This window comes from Zeugodacus cucurbitae, chromosome 4 (genome assembly GCF_028554725.1).
Source record: "Zeugodacus cucurbitae isolate PBARC_wt_2022May chromosome 4, idZeuCucr1.2, whole genome shotgun sequence".
Classification (NCBI taxonomy): Eukaryota; Metazoa; Arthropoda; class Insecta; order Diptera; family Tephritidae; genus Zeugodacus; species Zeugodacus cucurbitae.
This window is the reverse complement of record NC_071669.1, coordinates 73,864,772-73,886,157: the sequence shown is the minus strand read 5'-3', so window position 1 is coordinate 73,886,157 and position 21,386 is coordinate 73,864,772. Positions and strand designations below refer to the sequence as shown.

Sequence of the window (21,386 nt, the reverse complement as noted above, 5' to 3'; positions counted from 1 at the left end):
AGTAAAATAAATAATCACACGGTACATGGCCGATGATCTCCAATGCTTCCTGGTACTGGCACATTTTTCTTCGAGATTCGCACAAGAAACACCTACATTTGTACAATATAAGTATTTATGACACTTGCATCTGTATGCTTTGGAGAAACTTTCTAATCTTTCAAAGAAATCTCCTTTATTATCCTCCAACAAACAGGGTGGATCAATGCCGAACACCTCGAGCAGTGTGCCGTTCTTACTGTCGTCCAGTATGCAGTCGATCCGTTCTAGACGCACCTCAACTGTACTCTCATCGGGACCCTTGGGATCTGGCTCTGGTCTGCTACAGCAACTCGGCAGCGGAATGGTAAGACAAATAACTACTTCTGTATCAGGCACTGCTAGCCCGGTGCAACACTTAGTGGTCAATGGACAACGCACCTACGTCCGAAAGTGTCCGTCACTCAATATCACATTCAGTCAGTAGTGAACAAATGCAGAACCGTTTTGATAAATACTCGTATTCTAACGCAGAAATAACGAAGTGAAGCCTGATGGCGTTGGCAAGATATGAAGATTTGCAAACGCCTTAAACGCAAATACGCATTGAATCATTTGAGCTGTGCTTTGTAACAAAATATTTAACAGAAAAAAAGGATTTTTAATTTACACACTTACATACATATATACATACTAGCAAGTAATATAATATAATATTAGATAAAAGAAATATTTAAAAATAATGATAATAACAAAATTAAACGAAGTGGAACACACGCTGGGCGCTCACAAACGTCACATAAACGTCAAACGCTGACAAATTGTTGGTTTTGTGAACATATTACATACTCTTGGAAGTAAGCCAATTAAGCTGCAAGTTCGCAGAGGTCCTTTATATACTCTGCTGTGCCACTAAAGCAGGGATAGAATTGAATATTTCAGTATAACTTAAACTGATATTTTATAGCATATGTATGTACATTGTGCTAACGAGGCTTCTACAAGAGAAGGACTTTCAGTTTTCTTCGGACATAAGACTTTCAATTCTGGTCTCCATAATTGTGATCAAACATCATTTTTATGGATCTCTGGTCTCCTCGGAAATTTAAAGTCACTCTCTTGCGCACACACCTTGTTTGCAACATTATGCAATCGTTTCCTGATTAATCCCAGTAATCCATAGTAATCTTTAAGCTCAATTACACTTACATATGTATATTTCTAGTTGTTGCATAATGAAACATTCATATACTCTTAAACCCGGCTGTGACAGTAACTACTCGTTTAAGATGTCGCCGAAGCGATAACTAATTTTGGTCCAAAATCGCGTGTTTTTTCAACATAAATTGCATTTTCCGAATGACAAATTTTGAAGGGACCAAAGACGTCGCAAAGCACACAATTCTTTAATAATATAGTATTTTAGTGATTGAAAACTGCAGTGAGCAGCGTTCTCTGCACAGCTACTCACCTCTTTTGAGAGATGTCTTCAGTGTTTTTGAAAAACAAATTTATACTATCCATTAATGCTCTCGTCCCCTTCACAGGTGCCCCATTATTTGTTAGATTCCCGCAATTTAGTGTTGCTTATTCTGAAAATGATTGCAGTCAAATGAAAGCACACACGTACCCAAATCGCATCAGAGAAATTCGTTTGATAAGTTTTTGAAAAATTAACAAATATAAAAATTTATTTATTTTTTTCGTGTTCGGAAAATTAATATCAAAGAAAATAATGATCAAAGTGTCTCAGAATTTGCAAGGAAAGCTTTGGCAAATTTTGTGATTTTTTATATAAATAATTCTAAATCAAAAATTGATCGTTTCCCCACATAATATTTGCTTAACTTGTTGTTGTTGCTCTATTTATGCAAGCATTTTAGACGGGGCAGAGGGTAACAATGTCACGAATATTAAGCATTCAATTACATATACATATGTACCGTATGTATTATACATAATAGTCTCTATACAAAGATCAAACATAAATGTTACTCTTACTTTATCTACATGTTTTGGCTTTCCTAAGCCCAAATAATCACAATTAATAGCGTATATGTTAATACTCATACCAATGATTTGTTGTTGAAGTGCTCTAAAATATATACATTTTTAATTACAACATATATATATTAATATAAACTATAAGGATGCTCCCAAGGAGCACATGTCCTTCAGTTTTTCATACACACTTTGTATATACATACTATATATGTAGATGCATATATGCGTATGTACTTGTAATATTATTGTATTTTTAGCGTGCACTCAATAATTGTAATCAAAACACAATTGTGTTTTTAATTAGTCGTAAAACACACACTTAGCTCTTAATTTATCCAAACACAAACATGTTGATACATATTTATCATATAGAATATCAGTTCAATAATTGAAGTGATTTCGCCAAATTAGTTTAATTTTAAACTGTACATTTTAGTGTTACTGCGTACATATGTACGTTGTGTATGTATTGCCGTTTAGTGAGTAGCGCCTGCCCTGCATTTGACTTTGCCCCACCAAACACCGAATTTTGTATGATTTTCAGCTTTTTGCAGAAACCCAACCGCAATCCCACTATAGTCGACCTACATATTTCAAAATGTACAATTGTTGTTGCACCTTAATTTACAAAAAACACTTTTTTTTTATTTTATAAAAGCTGAAAGCATGCCTTTCCCACCACGTGACATAAAGCGGCAAAAACGTTTAGTAAAAGTCATCTTGTTGAGATAAATTAAAATTTCAAACTTTTGAGAGTTGCCTCGATGCATTTCACTCGAGGTGTTTCTCAAGAATGTCAAAACATTGACTTTTTTCCGTTTTAGATGATTTTGCAAACATTGCATATACCGTATATTCTCAATAGTGAATTCATTTATCAACCATCTATTCATTTTAGAAGTTGTGCAAATAATTTTATTCCAAAAGCTTTCAATCGAAATTTTCAAATCTATTATGGTCTAACTGGTTAGTAAGTTCATCGAATGACGGCAGAAATGCCCAAACAACTTTCAGAAACTCCGTGAGGAAATAGTTAATTCATAAATGTGCAAGAAACATGCCGGTTCGACAGATTTGGTACATAAGGACACCTTATGTTGTGGTCAAATATAGATAAGTACAGTGTTCATATAATAATTTTGGAAAGAATTTATCCTTGCTGTGTTTCCTGTGAAATAACCCTCCATAGACCGGTAACTATCTTGATAGCATAAGAAACTGTTAGCTGAGTAGGTTTGGAAGAGGACGTGAGTGCGGAACGGATACTCGGAAGACTCCAGATCAAAGGAAAAAATTATTTGCACAACCCTGAAAATCTTAATAAGCCCATTTAAAGCACTCGCACATTGAAAAAAAAAATGACAAACATAAATATTTATATACTCGTACATGTGTATGCATCGTTTTTTATTGCATGAACCATTAATTGCTATGTGTGGCATACAATTAAATACTGAGGTTACTCATTTAATGTGGCATTTATATCAAAATGGCAATTTGGCGGCAAGAGTTAAATGAGCGTCAAGAATAAGGAAAAAACAAAAACTTTTAAAAATTGTTCGATGTAAAATGTGGTTTTGTGACGTTGCCATACGTTTGCGACATTCAATGGGTACCCTCACTACATATTTATTAAATGCGCATTTTACTTTCTGCCCATCTGACATTGCACAATGAGGAAACAAATTGAGCGATCTTTTTACCACCGTTCGTATGGAATCGAGTCGATCGAAATGATGAAATTCTGTTTTATACGAAATAATTAAAATCATGCTAAGCCAATTTTTACCAGATAAACCGTTGTATGTATTTATAGTATATATCACTTGTCACTCATTAAATGCAAGTTTGCAAATGTTTCAACGGAATGTTTAAGGATATGATTGACTGACACTCACGGCCCCAAGCACAGCACATGAACACACACACACACCTATGTATTTCCGACCTGAATACGCCAGATGTACTTATCAATATAGAGCGTATTGTATGAATCATACCTACATACATATATAAATACGTGTGGATCGATAGATTATTTCAAGATAGGCTTAGTGTAGATTTACGAAAAACTTGAAACTTTAAACCATTAATTATGATAATAATTTGCATGGATAAATATATACATTCATGTATATATAATAGAATATAATGTAGCAGTATACAGACATATATTCGAAGAAATTAGTATCTAAGTGGTATACATACTCGTAAGAGGTTCTAGCATTTTTTCATAACATTCCTCATTTAAAGTATTGTAGATGTAATGAAGCTTTGCTTATCCCCATACATTTAGATAGTTGTAGATTTATAATAATTCGTTCTTAGAGCGATTTTTGTTCTTGTTGTAGTTAAAACATAATTAAGTTGATATATTGTACTTACATGATAACTTGAACAAAGGCAAACATATCCATTTTGAAAACGCGTTCGATATTTATCCTAATTATTTGATACGATTTGATGTAATTGAGTGTCTTCTTAACCTCGACATATTGTCTTCTTCACTCTCAGTACGATGTATTTAATGATTTTAAGTGTGTATGTATGTGTGTATGTATATTGTTGATTGTATTCGTGTAAATATGTAGTTAATGTTATTGAAATTCGAAAATATTTACAGTTAACAAATCTTTATAAATATTAATCACAGAATTATTGCATTATAGCAAGTCTCCCATAAATAGTGTTTATGTATAATATATAAGTATTTTCTTTGATGTTGTTGTTGATGCTTTGCGAATGTAACTCTTCAATCCTTCCCCTTTGAGTACCTAGAAAACTGTACCTGCATATTTTTAACAATACTTAATTCTTTAACAAAACAATAGTCTTCTATTACAGACTGTAATTTTTGGTAGTCGACACTAACTCAGACTGCAACAGATGCCTATTGAGTATAGACTCCTCACATATAACCCCAAATGGAATAGCAAATGTAATATAAGACGATTTATTGAGCTTTTTCACTTTTGTGAATAATTTTAAGAGATACAGCAGCCAGCGTAATGAATGAACTTGTTTAACGTATTTCAATGAGCGAAATGTTCGACCATCCAAACATATTTTTATGATTTCTCAGATTGTCTCAAACATTTTCATAACATTTTCAAAGCTTATGAAAACCCATCCAATTAAATTTATGGATTGATCTTATATTGGAATAAGTATAAATAAATATAATATACAATGGCTGCTGTAGTCGAGTCCACTGGATGTATCGAATGATCAAATTTTACCGAGCAAAATGTTTTCAGAACTTTTCCGAACTTTTCAGGCATTGTTTGACCTTCGAGTGTAGTTCTGATATGAAAAATGATTTCATATGATCCAAGTACCAATTGTATATATGCAACTTTTGCGTGTTAAAAGATTTTTTTTTATAAAATTGTACAATTCATGTTTATTGTTATCTCTACACCCACACTTATGCACTCAGACTTGCAAACCACACTCTTAAGTGCCTTAGATGTGTCAAAACTCATTCATCTTATATGTATATATAAATATCATTTCGATGTTCTTGATAATTGTGCCCCAATTAAATCCAAAATCCCCAGCATACGCCTTTATATATGCATCAGCGTACACAAAAATACTCACAAATACTGCAAATATATATGTATATATTCAACACAAGTTTGCACTCTGTGAGTTTGTTCTCAAAAAGCTGAAAATTGTAAGGTCTGATTTGAACTACATCTGGCATACATACATACATAGAAATTTCGGAAAATATATGCAGGCGGGCAAGCGAGATCTCAAAATAATCAATAACTCAAACGGTTTAGTACAAAATATGCTATAAAATCGATTGCCTTGAAAGGGTAGAGGCGATATGTGTCATTTGGATTTACCTTGACTTGGTAGTATTGGTTGTTGGTGCACACATACACAGTTAATATACAGAAAATACACAGTTCCTCCACGCAAATAACAAATTTACATTACATACATATCAATTTTCCACCTGAAATAAACATGCATAACCTCAAATATTATACATTCACATATATTCTCAACAAAGACTTTCATTCTGCATTAAATCAATTAAAAATTTCATATGAATAACATGTCTACAAATATCTACTACATATGTACATCCAAAAATGTAAGTACTAAATTTATAAAATAGAGGCTGTGAAGCTTTGAAAACATCTACACAAATTAGGGTTGTTCCACATTTTTTTCTCATTTTTTGTAAACAATACCACCACATTGAATCCATCTTACTTCCTTTAATGTATATATTAAGATATGGACTGGAAAGCTGGCTGGATCGCGATCTAACCTCAAAGCAACGTTTGGGAATACTTCATACTACCTTCTGGCAACATAGTACAACAACGTTCATTAAATTTTAGTATGCATATTTAAGTCAGTTGTAATTGTAGTACCCCACCAACTCCCACCCCTACGATTTTGCATGACACTGATAGATCCTCTTTCAAACCCTCTCACGTACTTGTGGCGTACCTCCCATAAAATATTTGTACATGTTCTCTGCTATAGTATTTATATGTATATTTGTTTGTTTATTTATTTATTTTTAATTTTTTAATAATATATGTTAGAGTAAAACCGAATTATCTCTAGTTTGTACGTGTGCATATCATATATGTCTTGATAGATAGATTTTCTATATGTTCTGATATAATTAATTTTACAACCCAATATAATGTTAGCATTCGTATATATAACCGACTTGAAATCTTAAAGTAAGTTAAAGAGTGCAAAAACAATATCCAACAATTTTCAGAATTCAATCCATTGATCCATTCTACTTCTGAAATAATAGGATCTTTGTAACAACACTTTTTTGTAGAATCTCTCTGAAGATTCTAACCCAATTTGTGACTTGCGTCTTTCTTTTTGTTAATTTAAAATATACAAATTGTTTGGGTAAGAAAATTATTAATTTTTTCGGAAGATTTTACACAAATCCTATTAGTACCAGTCCAGGGTCCATAATAGCCGAAGATCTTTTGTAGAATTAGTTTAATTTTTTTTCTGGTCTGAACGATATTTTACTTTTTGAGATAATATTACTGATTCTAGATCGAATAGTTTGCAATCAAAAGCATTTTAACATCAGGCTTTTTTTGTTTGGGGTCAGTTTTATTCAATACGTCATATATATGTATGTAGGTGAAGGAAACGGTATGTAATGTCGAATATTGTATAAAGATAGACTAATTAAGTCTGCAGTTTCATTATAAAACTGAATAATGTATAATTATGTACTTAAGTCATTATTGAATAAATAACATTGTCTCGTTTTACGATCCTACAGTTACACAATTCACGCTACTAAATGCAACCATCTTCTGGCTTACTCAAGTCGCACTCCGCAATATTGGAACATATCACTACTAAAGCATCCATACTTATTTCCTTTTTCATTTGCTAATCTAAATCTTTTTCAGTACCAGCTATTCTCCGGTCGAACTTAAGAACATTTTTTCACAAGTCACAGCTATAGAAATCATTTTTAGCTCATCTAGCATTCGTTTAGCAAATAGCCCCGATTTCAACTGCACCAAATTACAGCGTGGCCTCCGGGCAAATGGCTAAGAGAGCGATGTGTCTCTGGGAAAGCGTTCGAGTATCACGAATGGGAACACGTTGAAGTCTTCGCGCAACCTTACCTGGACTTTTAACTGTTTACCTCATGTACACACCCACATACTCACACCACTACAGTTTGACACTCACATATTCTGCACAGACACTTATATAAATCACTTTTCAATGCACAAACAAATACACCTCCAATTAGTATCATCCGAATTGAGCTTCGTATTGTGTCTAACACGAACGAACCAAACTTAAATAGGAAACGCAATAACAAATATACACACATATTTTCGAAATATGGAACAGCGTGAACGCTGTAAAACAACCGTACCCCCATGCAAATGCAATCATTTTTGAAGAAAATATTACTTAGTAGTTGATACCAACAAGTAGAATACAAGTATACTCGTGTTAGAAAATCTGGAAATTCGATTGTATTTGAAACCTCCAATTATGCATATACTAACCGACATTTCCGGTTTTCCAATCTCTAATTATTAGCGTCTCTAGAAAACAAATACAACTAGCTATGATATATGGTATTTACTCGTGTGTATTTAATATGTTGATGTTCACATACTCGTAAAGGAATCTCGATGTTTTAGTAGAGCCAAATGTTGTAGGTGTATCGGAAGACAGTTCCAACGACACTTTGGCGCACATCAAATACATGTGAATGTGTGTATGTAGGTGTACAAGTAGCTATACGTAGTGTTTAACTAAGTCGAAAGCGGCATGAAAGATATCTCAAAGCTTCTCTCGTCTTTACTTCAACACTTTAACTAAAAAGTTCTTTGAAAAGAATAAAGATTTCAGATTTCAGGCAGAACCCTTTAATAAGAGGTTTTCGAGTTATGGCACATTAGAAATGTTTAAAGATTTGTTAGATTGGAAATAACTATTTAGCAAAAGTATTTATGATTTCAAGACTTAGAACCAATACTCCAGCAATATATATAAATGTTTAGATGTTGACAGGATTTATTACAAATTCCAATTATTATGGCAACGGAAGTTCAAAGAAACATCATAAAAGCACCACAACTACTACTACTGAGCCAAAGGTTGTTAATCCTCTGAAAAGGGCAGGTCCCTACCCAAATCTGGATGTAGTTAGTTATAATGGAAATCCATACATCCGGATATATGAATTCATTGATGTGTGAATGTATGTGACAGATGCCGTTTACGGTAAATAAAAAACAACAGTCGTAATAATTAAAGAAGATTTGTTTAAATGTGCTCACTTCATAAGTAGAATAATTAGAAAACACACAATGCGTAAGGACCTTCAAGATGACCGCAAACAAAACGGAAAGGTTTAAAGATGTTGATGTTAGAAACAACAAACGAGAGAGGATTTATTGATTTGTTGAAATAGCGAAATTATTTATTGCTGTTAGAGAATCAAAACGTAAGAAAAGAGGTTATAACGATTGTTGGGATTTTTGCGGACGCCATACGGTGATCCTATTACAAAACTATATTTAATATTAGATATTATATAAATCGTATTCATATACAGATACTCTGTCAATTTTACAGCACTAAATGAAATGTCCAAAGTATAAGCATAAGAAAAAAACTCTATAAAAGCATAAATATATATATATACACACATCTATTGAAAACTGTATTTCTAAAGTTAAAACAAAAATAATATTTCTGCAAACTATTTGGATTGTTCAAGAGTGTAGACACATTAAATAAGAAATATACATACATATATAGTTACTTCTTATCAGAGTACCTAATTATTACGTTATTACATATATGTATATCTATTTGTACAATTCGTGTATCTAAATGACAATCAATATATTTCCATGTATAAGGCGAAAATCGTGTAGCATTACTTAAAAAATCTTCATTGGCTCAATGTGGAAACGGCCTACTGCATGATCTTCCAAAGAAAATATTAAAATTTCTCAATTTCCAGTTGAGATAAACTTGCGAGGTGCGCAACTACTTCTTAATATTCAAAACTTCGCATGCTTGGACCGTTTCCACATTGAACTAAGCAGATACTCTAAAAATTTTAGTATATACCTGCCTATGTGAATACACTTATACTTCGTGTTATAGTAAATCACAAACCTGTCCATTTTTATCCGAAAACGTCAAACTAGTAAATTCATTCACAGGGATTGCCTAACTTTCGCGTATGCAATCAATTCAACAGGTTGGACTAACGCACCCTGAGTGCTTGTGGGTTCACACCACCGATCGTAACAATACTCGTATTATACGAGAATCTGATAATCAAAAAATATATACAAACATACTTACATACATTTTTAAATATGCTTATGTATGTTTTTTGAAAATGCAAAGTCGCAAACGTTTTTTAATAAAACATTTTTTTTTTCATTACTACAAAGTTTACAAAATAAAAAATTTTTTATTGACTAAGCATGCGTATATATTAGCATGCACGCGTGTTTGATCCGTTTGATAATTAGTCCAAACTTAAAGGAAAAACAAATTAAATTAGTATAGATCACGGCTGCAGCTCTCAATTTTCTAGCCAAAGGCAGCCAGTGAAATCATTTGAAAATACATTTTCACTTATGAATATTTAGATGTATGTGTTTCTTCGAGAAAACCCAAAATCACAATCTTCGTGTGTAAAGTATTTGTTTAGGCGAATCTCCATTGTTATGAATTTACTTTCGTTTTTCCTTTTCTCTTAATTATAAATATAAATGGTAAATACATATATTTGTTTGAGTATATTAATTGCACTTAAATTTAACATAAAAAAGGGGAAAGCAAAAGCTCAAAAACGACTGAATTCGAATTAATTAGTTAACTAATTTGCATATAAACATATATACATAATCAATTATATGACTAATTTTAGTAACCGAAAATAATTTGCCACATTTAGGAGCATTGCCAAATATATTGTGGAATAACATGAACATGTATGTATGTACTCGTATATTTTATAAGCAGTTCGATTATTTTTACAAACTATAAACTTTAGTGTAATTACGAACCGACATATATACATATAATAGATATGAAAATGGTACGACAATTTGTGTATGAATATTTTAAAAAGTGTTTTATGAAACATATCCAAATACGCTCCTCCAGCCGAAGAAATTATTATATTTAAACATTGACTAATTAAAAAGTCAATAACAATTAATTCACTTTATTTCTTGAAATATAAATTATTTCACTTATTAATATACTGAACCATATGTTTAGCCGATAATCACATAATTGTAATTTCTAACTAAAATTTACATTAACACTATACAATTTCCGAGAAGATAGTAAATTATAAAATTGTTGAAAAAGTATTTTCAAACTAAAAATAGACTTTGACGTAATTCTAAGTGTTAATTAAATTTCTACTTTCTTTGTATATGATATTACAATAATAGAAATGATTCTAAAGCACAGTCTAAAAACGCTAAATGCTGTTGTCGGAAGTCAACTGTAAGAAATTGCCAACTAAAGCGGTTGCAATATGTATATCTATTAATGTATTATCAATATTGTTTAATTTCCTTTCGAAACTTGTAAAGTACATTTTTAGCATGTATGTGTTTAGAGAGGGAGGACATTCTCTTTTAAAAGAAGAGTAAAACCTATTATTACAAATACATTTATGCATACAAATTTATGTCAACTCTTTTAAAGTACTGAATAATATTTGAATGTATAATAAATGTGGACCAGAAAATGAATAAACAAGACTTTTATTTTTATTTATTAAATTAATGGAGTTGTACATACTTACATAGAGTTCACTTAAAACATTAGTTTCACATGCATTTAATATTAACATTTTGTGAGAAAAACTAGGAGATTGTCACCGTTGAAATTTGAAATCCTCGCCGAGACACAGAGGATCTATGCTACTTTTTTCGTTTTGTGTACAGAACGGAAGTTCCACATAACTCTGTAATTGATTGTTTATGCGTATTGTTTCGCTATCACCGTTTACCGTATTGGCTTCGCCGACTAAAATCTGTAAAGTATCAATCAAATAGTAAGAAATTATAACACTTTTATATGTGCATATTTAAAAATCGCAATTCACTCTTACATTGAATTCGTTTGCCAAAAACTCTGCACTCTTTGCATCTAACTTTGGCTGAGGTAATCCCATTAACGCATTTCCTAGAAATTTATAAACCGATCTGCAAAAAAGTGATATATTTATTAATCACATGAAATTCAAATAATAAAACAAATTTCAATTACTTGAGGTTCACGCCGTCTAACTGTTCAGGTTCGGGGAAGTCTTCATTATTTGCAATAGCATTGATTACTAAAGCAGGCTCATACAGGCATAATTCTGGCAAATTCCACTTTTTGAATACCTCCAACCAAGATTCGATGTTGGCGAAGCTTAGAGAATCACACTCTTCATGGACGTTCATTTGCGCCATTTGAATACGCTGATTCATATATTCTATCAATCAAAAAATATTTTATATTTAAAAATGTCGGTTACTTTAAAACAGTATATTACCTAGCACAGACGTTTTATTAAATTTAGACGCTGCTATCACTTCATCAACATTCTTTGAACTGCAACCATTTTCCTCTAAGTGTGTTAACACTTTTTTCTTCATATAACCATAGACATGAGTCTTCGCACCGGCCACTCGCTTCTTCCCTGCCTTCTCGACATTCTGGTCCAAATGTAGTGGCTCTGTATGACTTTAAAAATAATAAGAGAAACTAAGCTATACAGAAATAATAATAATTGTAGTTAAGGGCTTTACCATGCGTCGGTTTTTATGTTTCCCGCTGAAGTTTCACACTTGTCAGATGATTGGTTTCTGCAAAATAAGATCTATATTATTCTAATTGCGAAATACATTCTTTTTAAACTTACACATTAATTAATTTCATAGATTCATCCATTTTCTGTACTTTTTATCATTGCATCCAATGAAATAAAAATATTTGTGTCAGACGAACATGTTGTGTTTACCAATACTTTGAGAACAGCTGTGAAAATGGGAATGAATGGGAATGGACTACGGTGCTGCCATATAGCACCAATTAATATCGAAATAAATTAATATGAGACGAGTTGAAAGGGAATATATTAACTACATAATCTGTAAAGTAATTTAAAGAAATTATAAATATAATAAATTAAATAATAATAAAAATATATGTAAAAAATACAAAATATATAAGTAAATAAATATTTGAAAAGCAAATGGATACTGAAGAACATAAACACATTGTTGTAAAAGAAGTAAATACAAAATATAAAAATTTAATTGGAAAAGTATAAATTGAAATTGAAATAAAATAGTGGAAATAAAATGAAAAACAAAATAACAATAAAAATAAAATCTTACACACACATATATATGTACATATGTGAATATTGAAGTATTTCTTCAGCAGAGTTAAGTGGATAAATGTACACCTGTATGTATAATTAAATATACATATATGTAAAAAAAAAAATATACGTAAATGAAGTCGTAGGGTTTCTCACTGCTCAAAAGAAGGAGATTATTACACGCACTTTTATTGTACTCGCCGAAGATGCTCGTTCCTATAAATGTATGTATGCATAAGAGTACCAAACAGTGTACCTACCTACATATGTCTGGTATCTTTTATCAACTTGTATTGGATAAATTCTCCCCATAATAAAATGAGAAGTCCATAATTGATCTGAGTATAGACGTGAAATAAGCTCAGCATGATCCGCAGTCAGAATTTTGAACGCGAAAGAGCCGGACATGACTTCGAACACAGCGCGGGCTGTTGAACAACCGGTTTGAAAGCTATCGTGTATTGATCTTGTGACAATTCGTTTTGTTTACTCACTTGTTGAGGATATGTATGTACATATATGATAACATGTAAATAGTAGTCGTTAAAGTGAAGAGGCCATAAATGAAATTAATAAAATACTGGACGGCGTACGAGCATACAAAGTAAAGTAATTAAAACAATATTAATATAAAAAAAAACGAAAAATATGGATGAGGATCGAGCAAGTATGCGTTCAGCGAACAATCACAATCCCCTCACCTCTGCGGCAAATAATGCTCTCTGGAGTCTACAGGGAAACAGTGCGGGCCATCCGGTAAATAGTTCCCCTGCATCCATACCACAAAACATATTCGCCAACCCGGCGATACAGCCTTCGAGTGTGATAAACCTTTCGAATTCCTCCGATGTCGTCATAGGGCCTATGACCCAATATCAGGGCCCTGTAACGATATACCAATATATGGATGCTACAGTGGAGGCGCGCTCAATGCAAGCGGGTGGAGGTAACTATTATGCACTTACAAGCTTAAAAGCTAATGATTTTTTGCACGCGGCTAAAGATATTTTGGAATTTCCAAGCTTTTATGAGACTTCGTTTGCTTTGTTTGGTTGTTTACATCCCCACATGTGAGCACACATATAGTTATGTATTTACGTACATATGTACATACTATGATTTTGCATGCATATTTGACGAAAGTAAGAGTTTAACGGACTGATGAATTGCATGACAACTTCCAAATAATACAAAAATAACAAACTGCTATTAATAATGGCGCGCATAAATGCTTTTGAACACAACCGTGGTCACAAGGCATAAGCGTAAAAGTCGAATGAAGAAGGAATCGAGTTGAGGCTACACCTTTGAGTTTCGACGTATCAAAGATATTCCCTTATTTTGTCCCTCAACTGTATAAGGAATCTCAATATTGTAGATACTACACATAAATTAAAATAAACATTTCACCACATATCTACATATACATATACACCTTAATTGCATACAGACATAGGCCTATAATGATTGTATAAACAGAGAACTTATTAAAAAATTATTAAGATTGGTAAATTTCACCAAGCAATTAATTCCCAATTCGTTATTATTCAAGAAATATATCACGATTTATTCATATATACATTTTGTATGCAACAATATTCATGTCTGTATGTATGTATGTATTTATAAATATATGGAGTCACGATAGCATTGTAATTAGAGCTGTGCATTTATCAGCCGCGAGTTCTCAGAATTAATCACATGTATTCGTTTATAAATGATAATTGATACTAGTTTACATGCCCAGCGGTTGCTTGGTTGCTTTAAAACCAATTTGTACTTGCATATTTTCCAACTTATAGCAAATGAGAAATAACGTGAAGAAAATGAAGAAACGTAGATGCTTCCACGAATAGCGTTTTAAAAGTTTCCGTTATATTATTATAAATGTATTTAATTAATAGATGATATTCTCGCAGATTTAGCAAATGCTTAGTTAGCTGCGGTATCCGTTAAGTCAGGCAATTCGCAGAGTTTTGTTAAGGCATAATTCAATATACATATACAGTGGAACTTCCCTAACTCGAACCTTCTATAACTCGAACTCTTGAAGTGGCAATAGAAATATCAATTTGCATACAAATTTCCTTCCATAAATCGAACTTTTCGACCAGGGCCTAATACAAAATTTTAAATCTTGCTATCAAGAAACAATTTTAAAGGAATCTGGATATTCGTATGGAGGCGAACAAAAAATATGATTTTATACTTTAAGATTTCCTAAATCGTGTAACAAAGGCATGATATATAGACGTCAAGAGCTAAACAATTGCAAACTGCAATAAACAAAATTACTTGTTGCGAAGTAAATAACTAAAACTGTGGGTAAATCTATATTTTCCAGCTTTTTAAAAAATGTATGTTTTAATGAACATTTCAATAACTCGAAGTCTCTCTAACTCAAAGTTTTTTTTGTGGATTATGGCGATTCGAGTTAGAGAAGTCTGTTCATTTGAGTTAATCTGCTGGTTCATTGGATAACTTTTAACACTTATTTGCTTTGTTTTTTTGTCTCTTTTCAAAAACTAACCTCTAACGAAAGAACCTTTGAATAATGTTATCGCGAGATAAAGATAGGGATTTTGATTATTTGAAAATGCTCAGCTGGGCGTATGAGTAACTTTTATTTCTCGTTTGGCGTTATTTGTTATTGCGTCTCCTCTCCATTGCCATGCCTCTGATTTTGTTTCATTTTTGGGAGAGAGCAGTGGTCTTCGATCTTCTAATTCAACTCTGTCGAACCATTAAAACAATTATCAACTAATTACACTCGGAAAATGTAAATGTGTCTAATGTTTATGACTTTTCATGCTAACGTGTGTAATTAAGTGTTTTTTGATGAACATGCTTAGGCACCTGTCTGGCCATACTAGGGTTGTTCGCATTGATTCAATTAGAGATCAGTCACAACTTTCTTGTAGAACAAAAAAACTGTTTAATAGTGATTGCGCTACAATTAGCTACGAATTCAGAGACGGTAGTTTTTGAATGAAATGCAGATAATACAAATATATCTACGCCAATTTACGGCATAAATGTATGAAATGCACACCACCTTAAAGCGAACATACCCAATAAATACAAAAATTACACAGTGCGATATATGAATTTTCAATTTGATATTTGTATGTACGGCACATGAATTTACATTCATACAATGAGCCAGAGAAATTGAAAATATCGTTTCGGACATATGTGATTACTTACTTGCATACAGCGGACAAAGTCAACGTACAAAGCAACACCGTACTACCGATTCACACCCGCCCCGTCGCTCGTGATAGTTTTATACTCGCGCATTCGTACATGCCCCTAGCAGTAGCGATAAATGGATATTATTACGATTTCCAAACGAAAATAAACCATCACACAACGCTGCAGCCACTTGCGCCACATTGAAATACTGCATAGCCACACACACATACACAAATCGCAAATCACAAAGGTGATATCACACATGGCACACAGAGAGGCGAACTCGCCAATCGACTGTTCGACCAGCAGTTCGCCGGATGATCGCTTGGTTGGTTTGCTGGATGACTGCTGGCCGCGCTGCTTATTGGCCCATCCGCCAGCGAGTGGTTCTCCGGCTCATTGGTCGATTTGTCAACGTTTGAGTAAAGTTTTTCGAAAATCCAACAATCGCATTTAGTAGTAAATTCGCTGAGCGCTGTTGAAGCGGTTTTACGACGGCGCATTGTGACGGGCCCCGACCGCCTCTGATAACGCACATATCGCGACAATGACGTGTCGATCGCTTTCAACTTGTTGTTTGTTTTTCATCGTAAATAATTGACGCGGCGCTATCGCGACAAAGGCGGTGAACGCAGTAGAATCTTCTTCGCTGTCGCAAAGTCATAAAACTTGGTTGGAAATCAATGCAAACAATAATAAAGAAAAAAGTGTGCCAATAAGTCGGAAGCGTTTTGAGCAAAGAAAGCATTGTGTGTACATAAACACGAAGTGAAATCAGTGAGAAACGAGTGAGGAATATGAGCTATAAATATTTGCTAGTGACGTCACAGTATTGAACTGTGCATTCGGCTGTTAGTCATGTCGCACAAAAGACTCTGTAGAAGTTCTAAAACGCCCCGTGCACTGCACTTTAATCAGCAATTTATTTTGTATTTGTAAAATAGAGTGTGATAAAAAATATTCAACAACAAAAAGCGAATAAGTTCCCTGTAGGAAAATTTTAAATTCAGGCGATCATAACTGTAAAGTCATTATGTATTTGAAGAACTCTTTCGATCAAATTCAAATTGAGTGCTAGCTGTAGCTCACGACATCAGAAGAAAATTCAAGAATTCGAATTATTGTCGTCAAAAATTGATATTTCCCCGAGAAATATTTCCCTTCAGCAATAACGTAAACTGCCTTCCGTCAAAATTAATGACAGTAGTGGTCGCACCAATTAAACAGTTGTCATTTCATTTATTTTGCAATTTTCGAGCCAAATTGACAACATAGTGAGGAGAGTGAAAATGTAACTCACTCTTGTCTCTCACAATTGTGGGAAATTAGTTCGAAATTGAAACTTGTAAGCATTTGTTGATTGCATTTGCTGATTTTTCGTCATTCAATTTGACATAATGCCATTGCACTTCATTAAACTCATTAAACATTTCCAGCAGGCGTGTTGTGGTAAATCCACATTCCCATGAGGAGCACTTACATATACATACATGAACATATTTTCAAATGAATGTGAGTAATAAGTATGAAAGACTTGTCTTATGAAACGGTTTCGCACATTCTCATTTGCACATGGCAAATGTGGAAATACGAAAGGGCTTATCAACTAATGTGCACAGTGCTAAAGTTGCTCGCCGCCAACACTCAATTCAATTGCATGCATATTAAACGGGAAAAGCAAACAAGAAATCATAAAAATTAACATTTTAATAACTAAAGACATACATACATGTGCAATTATAAAACGCCAATAAAATATTCGTAAACATTGCAAATATAGTGCTTACATACATACATATTTATTACAAGCAGAGAAGTTCAGCAAAAACACGTTTTGATTCCAGCTTGTTGTGCAGCGGGAAAATTTCCAACAAAAGTTCGTATGCGCGAAGCGAAATACTCGTACATGGAAAAGTAACCAATCGGTCAATTTAAATAGCACCGAGTAAATAGAAATTTCCTACCGGAAATGCCAGAAGCATAAACAAAATGAAACTGTTGTTGAAAGTGAATTCAGAAAGAGCTCGCCAACGCTACGGCGGCTCCTCCCCTGCAGCGCCCACCGCGGCCGCCAACACGAGACGTTAGTACCTGTCTAATTAATTTTTACTAATTGTTTGTCGATGTTTTGGAAATTGAAAACAAAAAAATAACTGCGCAGCTGACAGCTCGTGGCAATTGCATTCGTTCGTCGTTCGCCGAAACAATCGAAAATCATTTTCACAGCATTTGTTAAATTGTTAAATTTATTTTTTAAGTAGTTGCGTTTTGTTTTTTTCTCATTTTTTATACTTACGTGGCATACATACATACGTATTCTGTTAGTCATTTCATCATGTTGTTGTGGGAATGTTTTGTTGGCCAAAGGTCTGTTCTGCAACTGAAATCGGCTACAACTCTACGGTTGTCGTAAATTGTAGAGAAATCATTTCGTTCTTTTTTCGCTCTTTCGAATATTTTCTTGTAAGACCTCTCAAAATTTTCGATTCTTTTATAAGTAAAGGGAGACCCAACGTGTAGGGCATAAATTAGGTTGGTGTGGTTTTCAATGATGATCGGAATAGATCATTTTGGCAGCTGTTACTTATTTGGTTTGTCATTTCATAATGAACTCCGAAACAACGGCTCCAAATGCTGCAAGAAGTGATCGAAGATTGAGCTACTCGCTTGTACTTTATTCGAGCCATCACTTGCCAGAAATCATTTTTAAAACATAATGGCAAACCCTTAGTTTTATAATAAAGTTAAATTCTTTGTCATAACATTAAATGATATGCGTTTTTTTTCTTGTCAAAAAACACTGGTCTAAAAACACGCTTTATATGTATATCGAAATATTAGTTTTTACATATTTTTTATGGCAATGCCATCAGTAACAAATGTTATCGCCCTTCCACCATGTAGGAATGTGCATGTACTTTATTTGTGATTCACTATTAGAGGGTTCTGTAGATTGTGAGCTGACCCTATTCCATTAGCAAGAGGTGAATAATGAAATCCCTTATTCTACAATGGGTAATAAAACTGGTGACGTCTTTTAAATGCACATTGTGGTATAGGTGGTTGAATTATGGTGGCAATTGTGTGAGAATACTTTAATAATAGTTTAATACTATAAATCATGTAATTTCCTAGAACTTCTTATACATAATCCATTGCCTTCGGTAAAATTGATTCAAATGACGCATATTATTCTTTGATTACTTATTGGTTATGAATAAGCCACTGCACTCGTTCCATTGACGGACACAAAAACCACAAACATTCCTCTCTTAACTGTAAAACACCAAACTAAGGGATCTAAACTAATCTAATTATCCAGACATCAAAATTAATACCCTCACTAAAGTGTTATTATTTACTGTTTTTTTTTTTCATTTAATTTTTTTTTTCCATAGGCATCAACCAAAATAAGACAAATGTTAACACCTCAGTCTTCCAAAAGCTTTCCACATCCTCTAAACTACTGTTGTTGCTCATTGTTGTGGTTATAATTGTGGCTGTAGTGATTATTTACATTGAAATACAGCAAGGAAAGAAACAGCCACCAGGGCCCATAGTGTTTGGCAATACCTATGAGCATGGCACATGTAAGTACTCGTATAACGGGAAAACCGAAAGCCGTCATTAGCATGAATATTAGCATGAATATTTGTAAAAAAATGATTTTTCCAACAACTTTTACCCACTAATTGTTGCCAAAGGTTTTGATAGTAATTAGCTTTCTAAGGAATTTTTCCAGAAATATGCATAGATGTATTTGTTCGAAAGTACTTGTCGAAAATTTCGAAGAAATTTTTATTTTAAGTATCTCAGTTCCGAATTTAGGAAACGGACATCTGGTGATAGATCGCGATCAATGGGGCGCCTCGGAGTTGTCGAAAACCCTTACAATACCACTAAAACATCCGATACCATATGCCATCATCACGCACATTGGCGTCCAGTCGAAGCCTTGCGAAACCGTTTACAAATGCTCAATTAAAATGCGTACGATACAAGATTCGGCGATTGCGGAAAAAAACCTACCCGACATACAGGCGAACTTTTATGTGAGTGGCATAAAATAAGCGAACGAATTTTGCACGATTCGTTCAGTATTGTTGTTGTGTTGTTGTGCGGTTTTGCCGTTGTTTTTTTTTTTTTTTGTTATTCTGCGGTTAACGAATAATTTGCACAATTATTTCGGGTACATTTAATTTAGTTAACCGGCGAAAGTGAATACCAAATATCGATTTCGTCATTCGAGATGATAGATTAAACAATCGAAGCCTTTTGAAATCATAGAACGGTTATATTTTGGACAATACATAATTTATTATTTCACATCCTTCTTACTTATAAATAAATTTCGTTTTTTTTTTTAACAAAAAACCGTCACAAGTATAAACTTGTTAATCATACAACAACATATTATCGACTAACTGAACAACCGAAATTGAATATTCGTTCGGAGACTAATATTTAATATTTCAAAGGTTGGCGACGACGGCAATATTTATGTGGGACGTGGCTGGGACTACGCAAACACTTATGCGAATGACACCTTGGCTGTTACCTTTATGGGCGATTACGGACGATACGAGCCGAGTGCAAAACAATTAGACGCGGCCAAATATCTTCTATCGTATGCTGTTGCCAATAAATACCTTGACGTAGGCTACAGGTTGGTGGCGCAAAATCAGGTAAGCCAAACAGTCATTTTACTACTGCAACCGCGATATCATAAGTGAGAATAATCGTTATTTTAATCATAAAATAAAATTATTAAAAAAGTTTTAACAAGATTTCCCGTTAAACGTATACAAATTTGCAATTTCTTTCTAGACGAAGGCCTCAAAGAGTCCTGGTGCCAATGTTTACCGTTACATTAAAAAATGGCCACACTTTTATCCATGTGGTATTGGAGACAATAAGAGGTGCGGCGATGAACTGCACATGCCGGATGTTTGGGATGGAAAAATGTAAACACTATATTGACAACTCTACGTCTAAGTAAATAGTCTAAGTAATAGCCATAATCTATATGTAGGGGATAGTTGTAGTTATATATAACATATATTTGTATATAAAATGTGATTGGTTTTTATGAAACGTTTTCACGCAATGATATTATTTTCAGTTATTTGTTGTTTATCACACATCGACATACCTATGGTACCCTCATTGCAGCGTACAAAGCGATCTTTATGCCTCTTAGCATACATTTTTTATTGTATATAATAATTATACAAATGTTAGCATTAAGTTGAATACAATGTTTGTAAACAAGTTGAAATAATAAATGTCTTTAAATAAGGTA

General features: G+C 33.3%; 3 protein-coding genes across 20 annotated transcripts in view; 2 read left to right on the top strand and 1 right to left on the bottom strand.

The window, feature by feature from the left end:
• LOC105212922 (SCY1-like protein 2) overlaps positions 1 to 10,567 on the top strand; it is a 55,399-nt gene extending 44,832 nt beyond the window's left edge. For 4 of the 11 annotated variants that reach the window (XM_054230117.1, XM_054230116.1, XM_054230118.1 and 1 more), the window contains one exon: positions 167 to 10,567. In XM_054230117.1, the coding sequence (XP_054086092.1) occupies positions 167 to 466 (300 nt within the window). In that variant the 3' untranslated portion in view covers positions 467 to 10,567. The remainder of the gene's footprint in view (positions 1 to 166) is intronic. The other 7 variants (XM_054230114.1, XM_054230113.1, XM_054230111.1 and 4 more) reach the window with 4 other exon arrangements.
• Positions 10,568 to 11,260: 693 nt separating this feature from the next.
• On the bottom strand, positions 11,261 to 16,232 carry LOC105212919 (uncharacterized). Its single transcript, XM_029040749.2, has 7 exons — positions 16,097 to 16,232; positions 12,425 to 12,653; positions 12,312 to 12,368; positions 12,056 to 12,246; positions 11,785 to 11,995; positions 11,627 to 11,720; positions 11,261 to 11,548 (listed from the first exon to the last, which is right to left on the bottom strand). The coding sequence occupies exons 2-7, from the start codon at positions 12,451 to 12,453 to the stop codon at positions 11,390 to 11,392; spliced, it is 741 nt and encodes a 246-aa protein (XP_028896582.1). The 5' UTR covers positions 12,454 to 12,653; positions 16,097 to 16,232; the 3' UTR covers positions 11,261 to 11,389.
• LOC105212920 (peptidoglycan-recognition protein LA) lies at positions 13,254 to 21,386 on the top strand. 8 transcript variants are annotated; one of them, XM_054230121.1, is made up of 7 exons: positions 16,562 to 16,872; positions 17,521 to 17,596; positions 17,704 to 18,167; positions 19,483 to 19,674; positions 19,901 to 20,136; positions 20,563 to 20,769; positions 20,912 to 21,386. In XM_054230121.1, exons 3-7 carry the CDS (start codon positions 18,074 to 18,076, stop codon positions 21,050 to 21,052), a joined length of 870 nt encoding a protein of 289 aa, XP_054086096.1. In that variant the 5' UTR covers positions 16,562 to 16,872; positions 17,521 to 17,596; positions 17,704 to 18,073; the 3' UTR covers positions 21,053 to 21,386. The 8 variants fall into 8 exon arrangements, with proteins under 8 accessions (XP_011183582.1, XP_054086096.1, XP_054086098.1 ...); XM_054230123.1 differs by having other exon boundaries at positions 16,562 to 16,756; positions 17,521 to 18,167; XM_054230125.1 differs by lacking the exon at positions 17,521 to 17,596 and having other exon boundaries at positions 16,562 to 16,833; positions 17,929 to 18,167.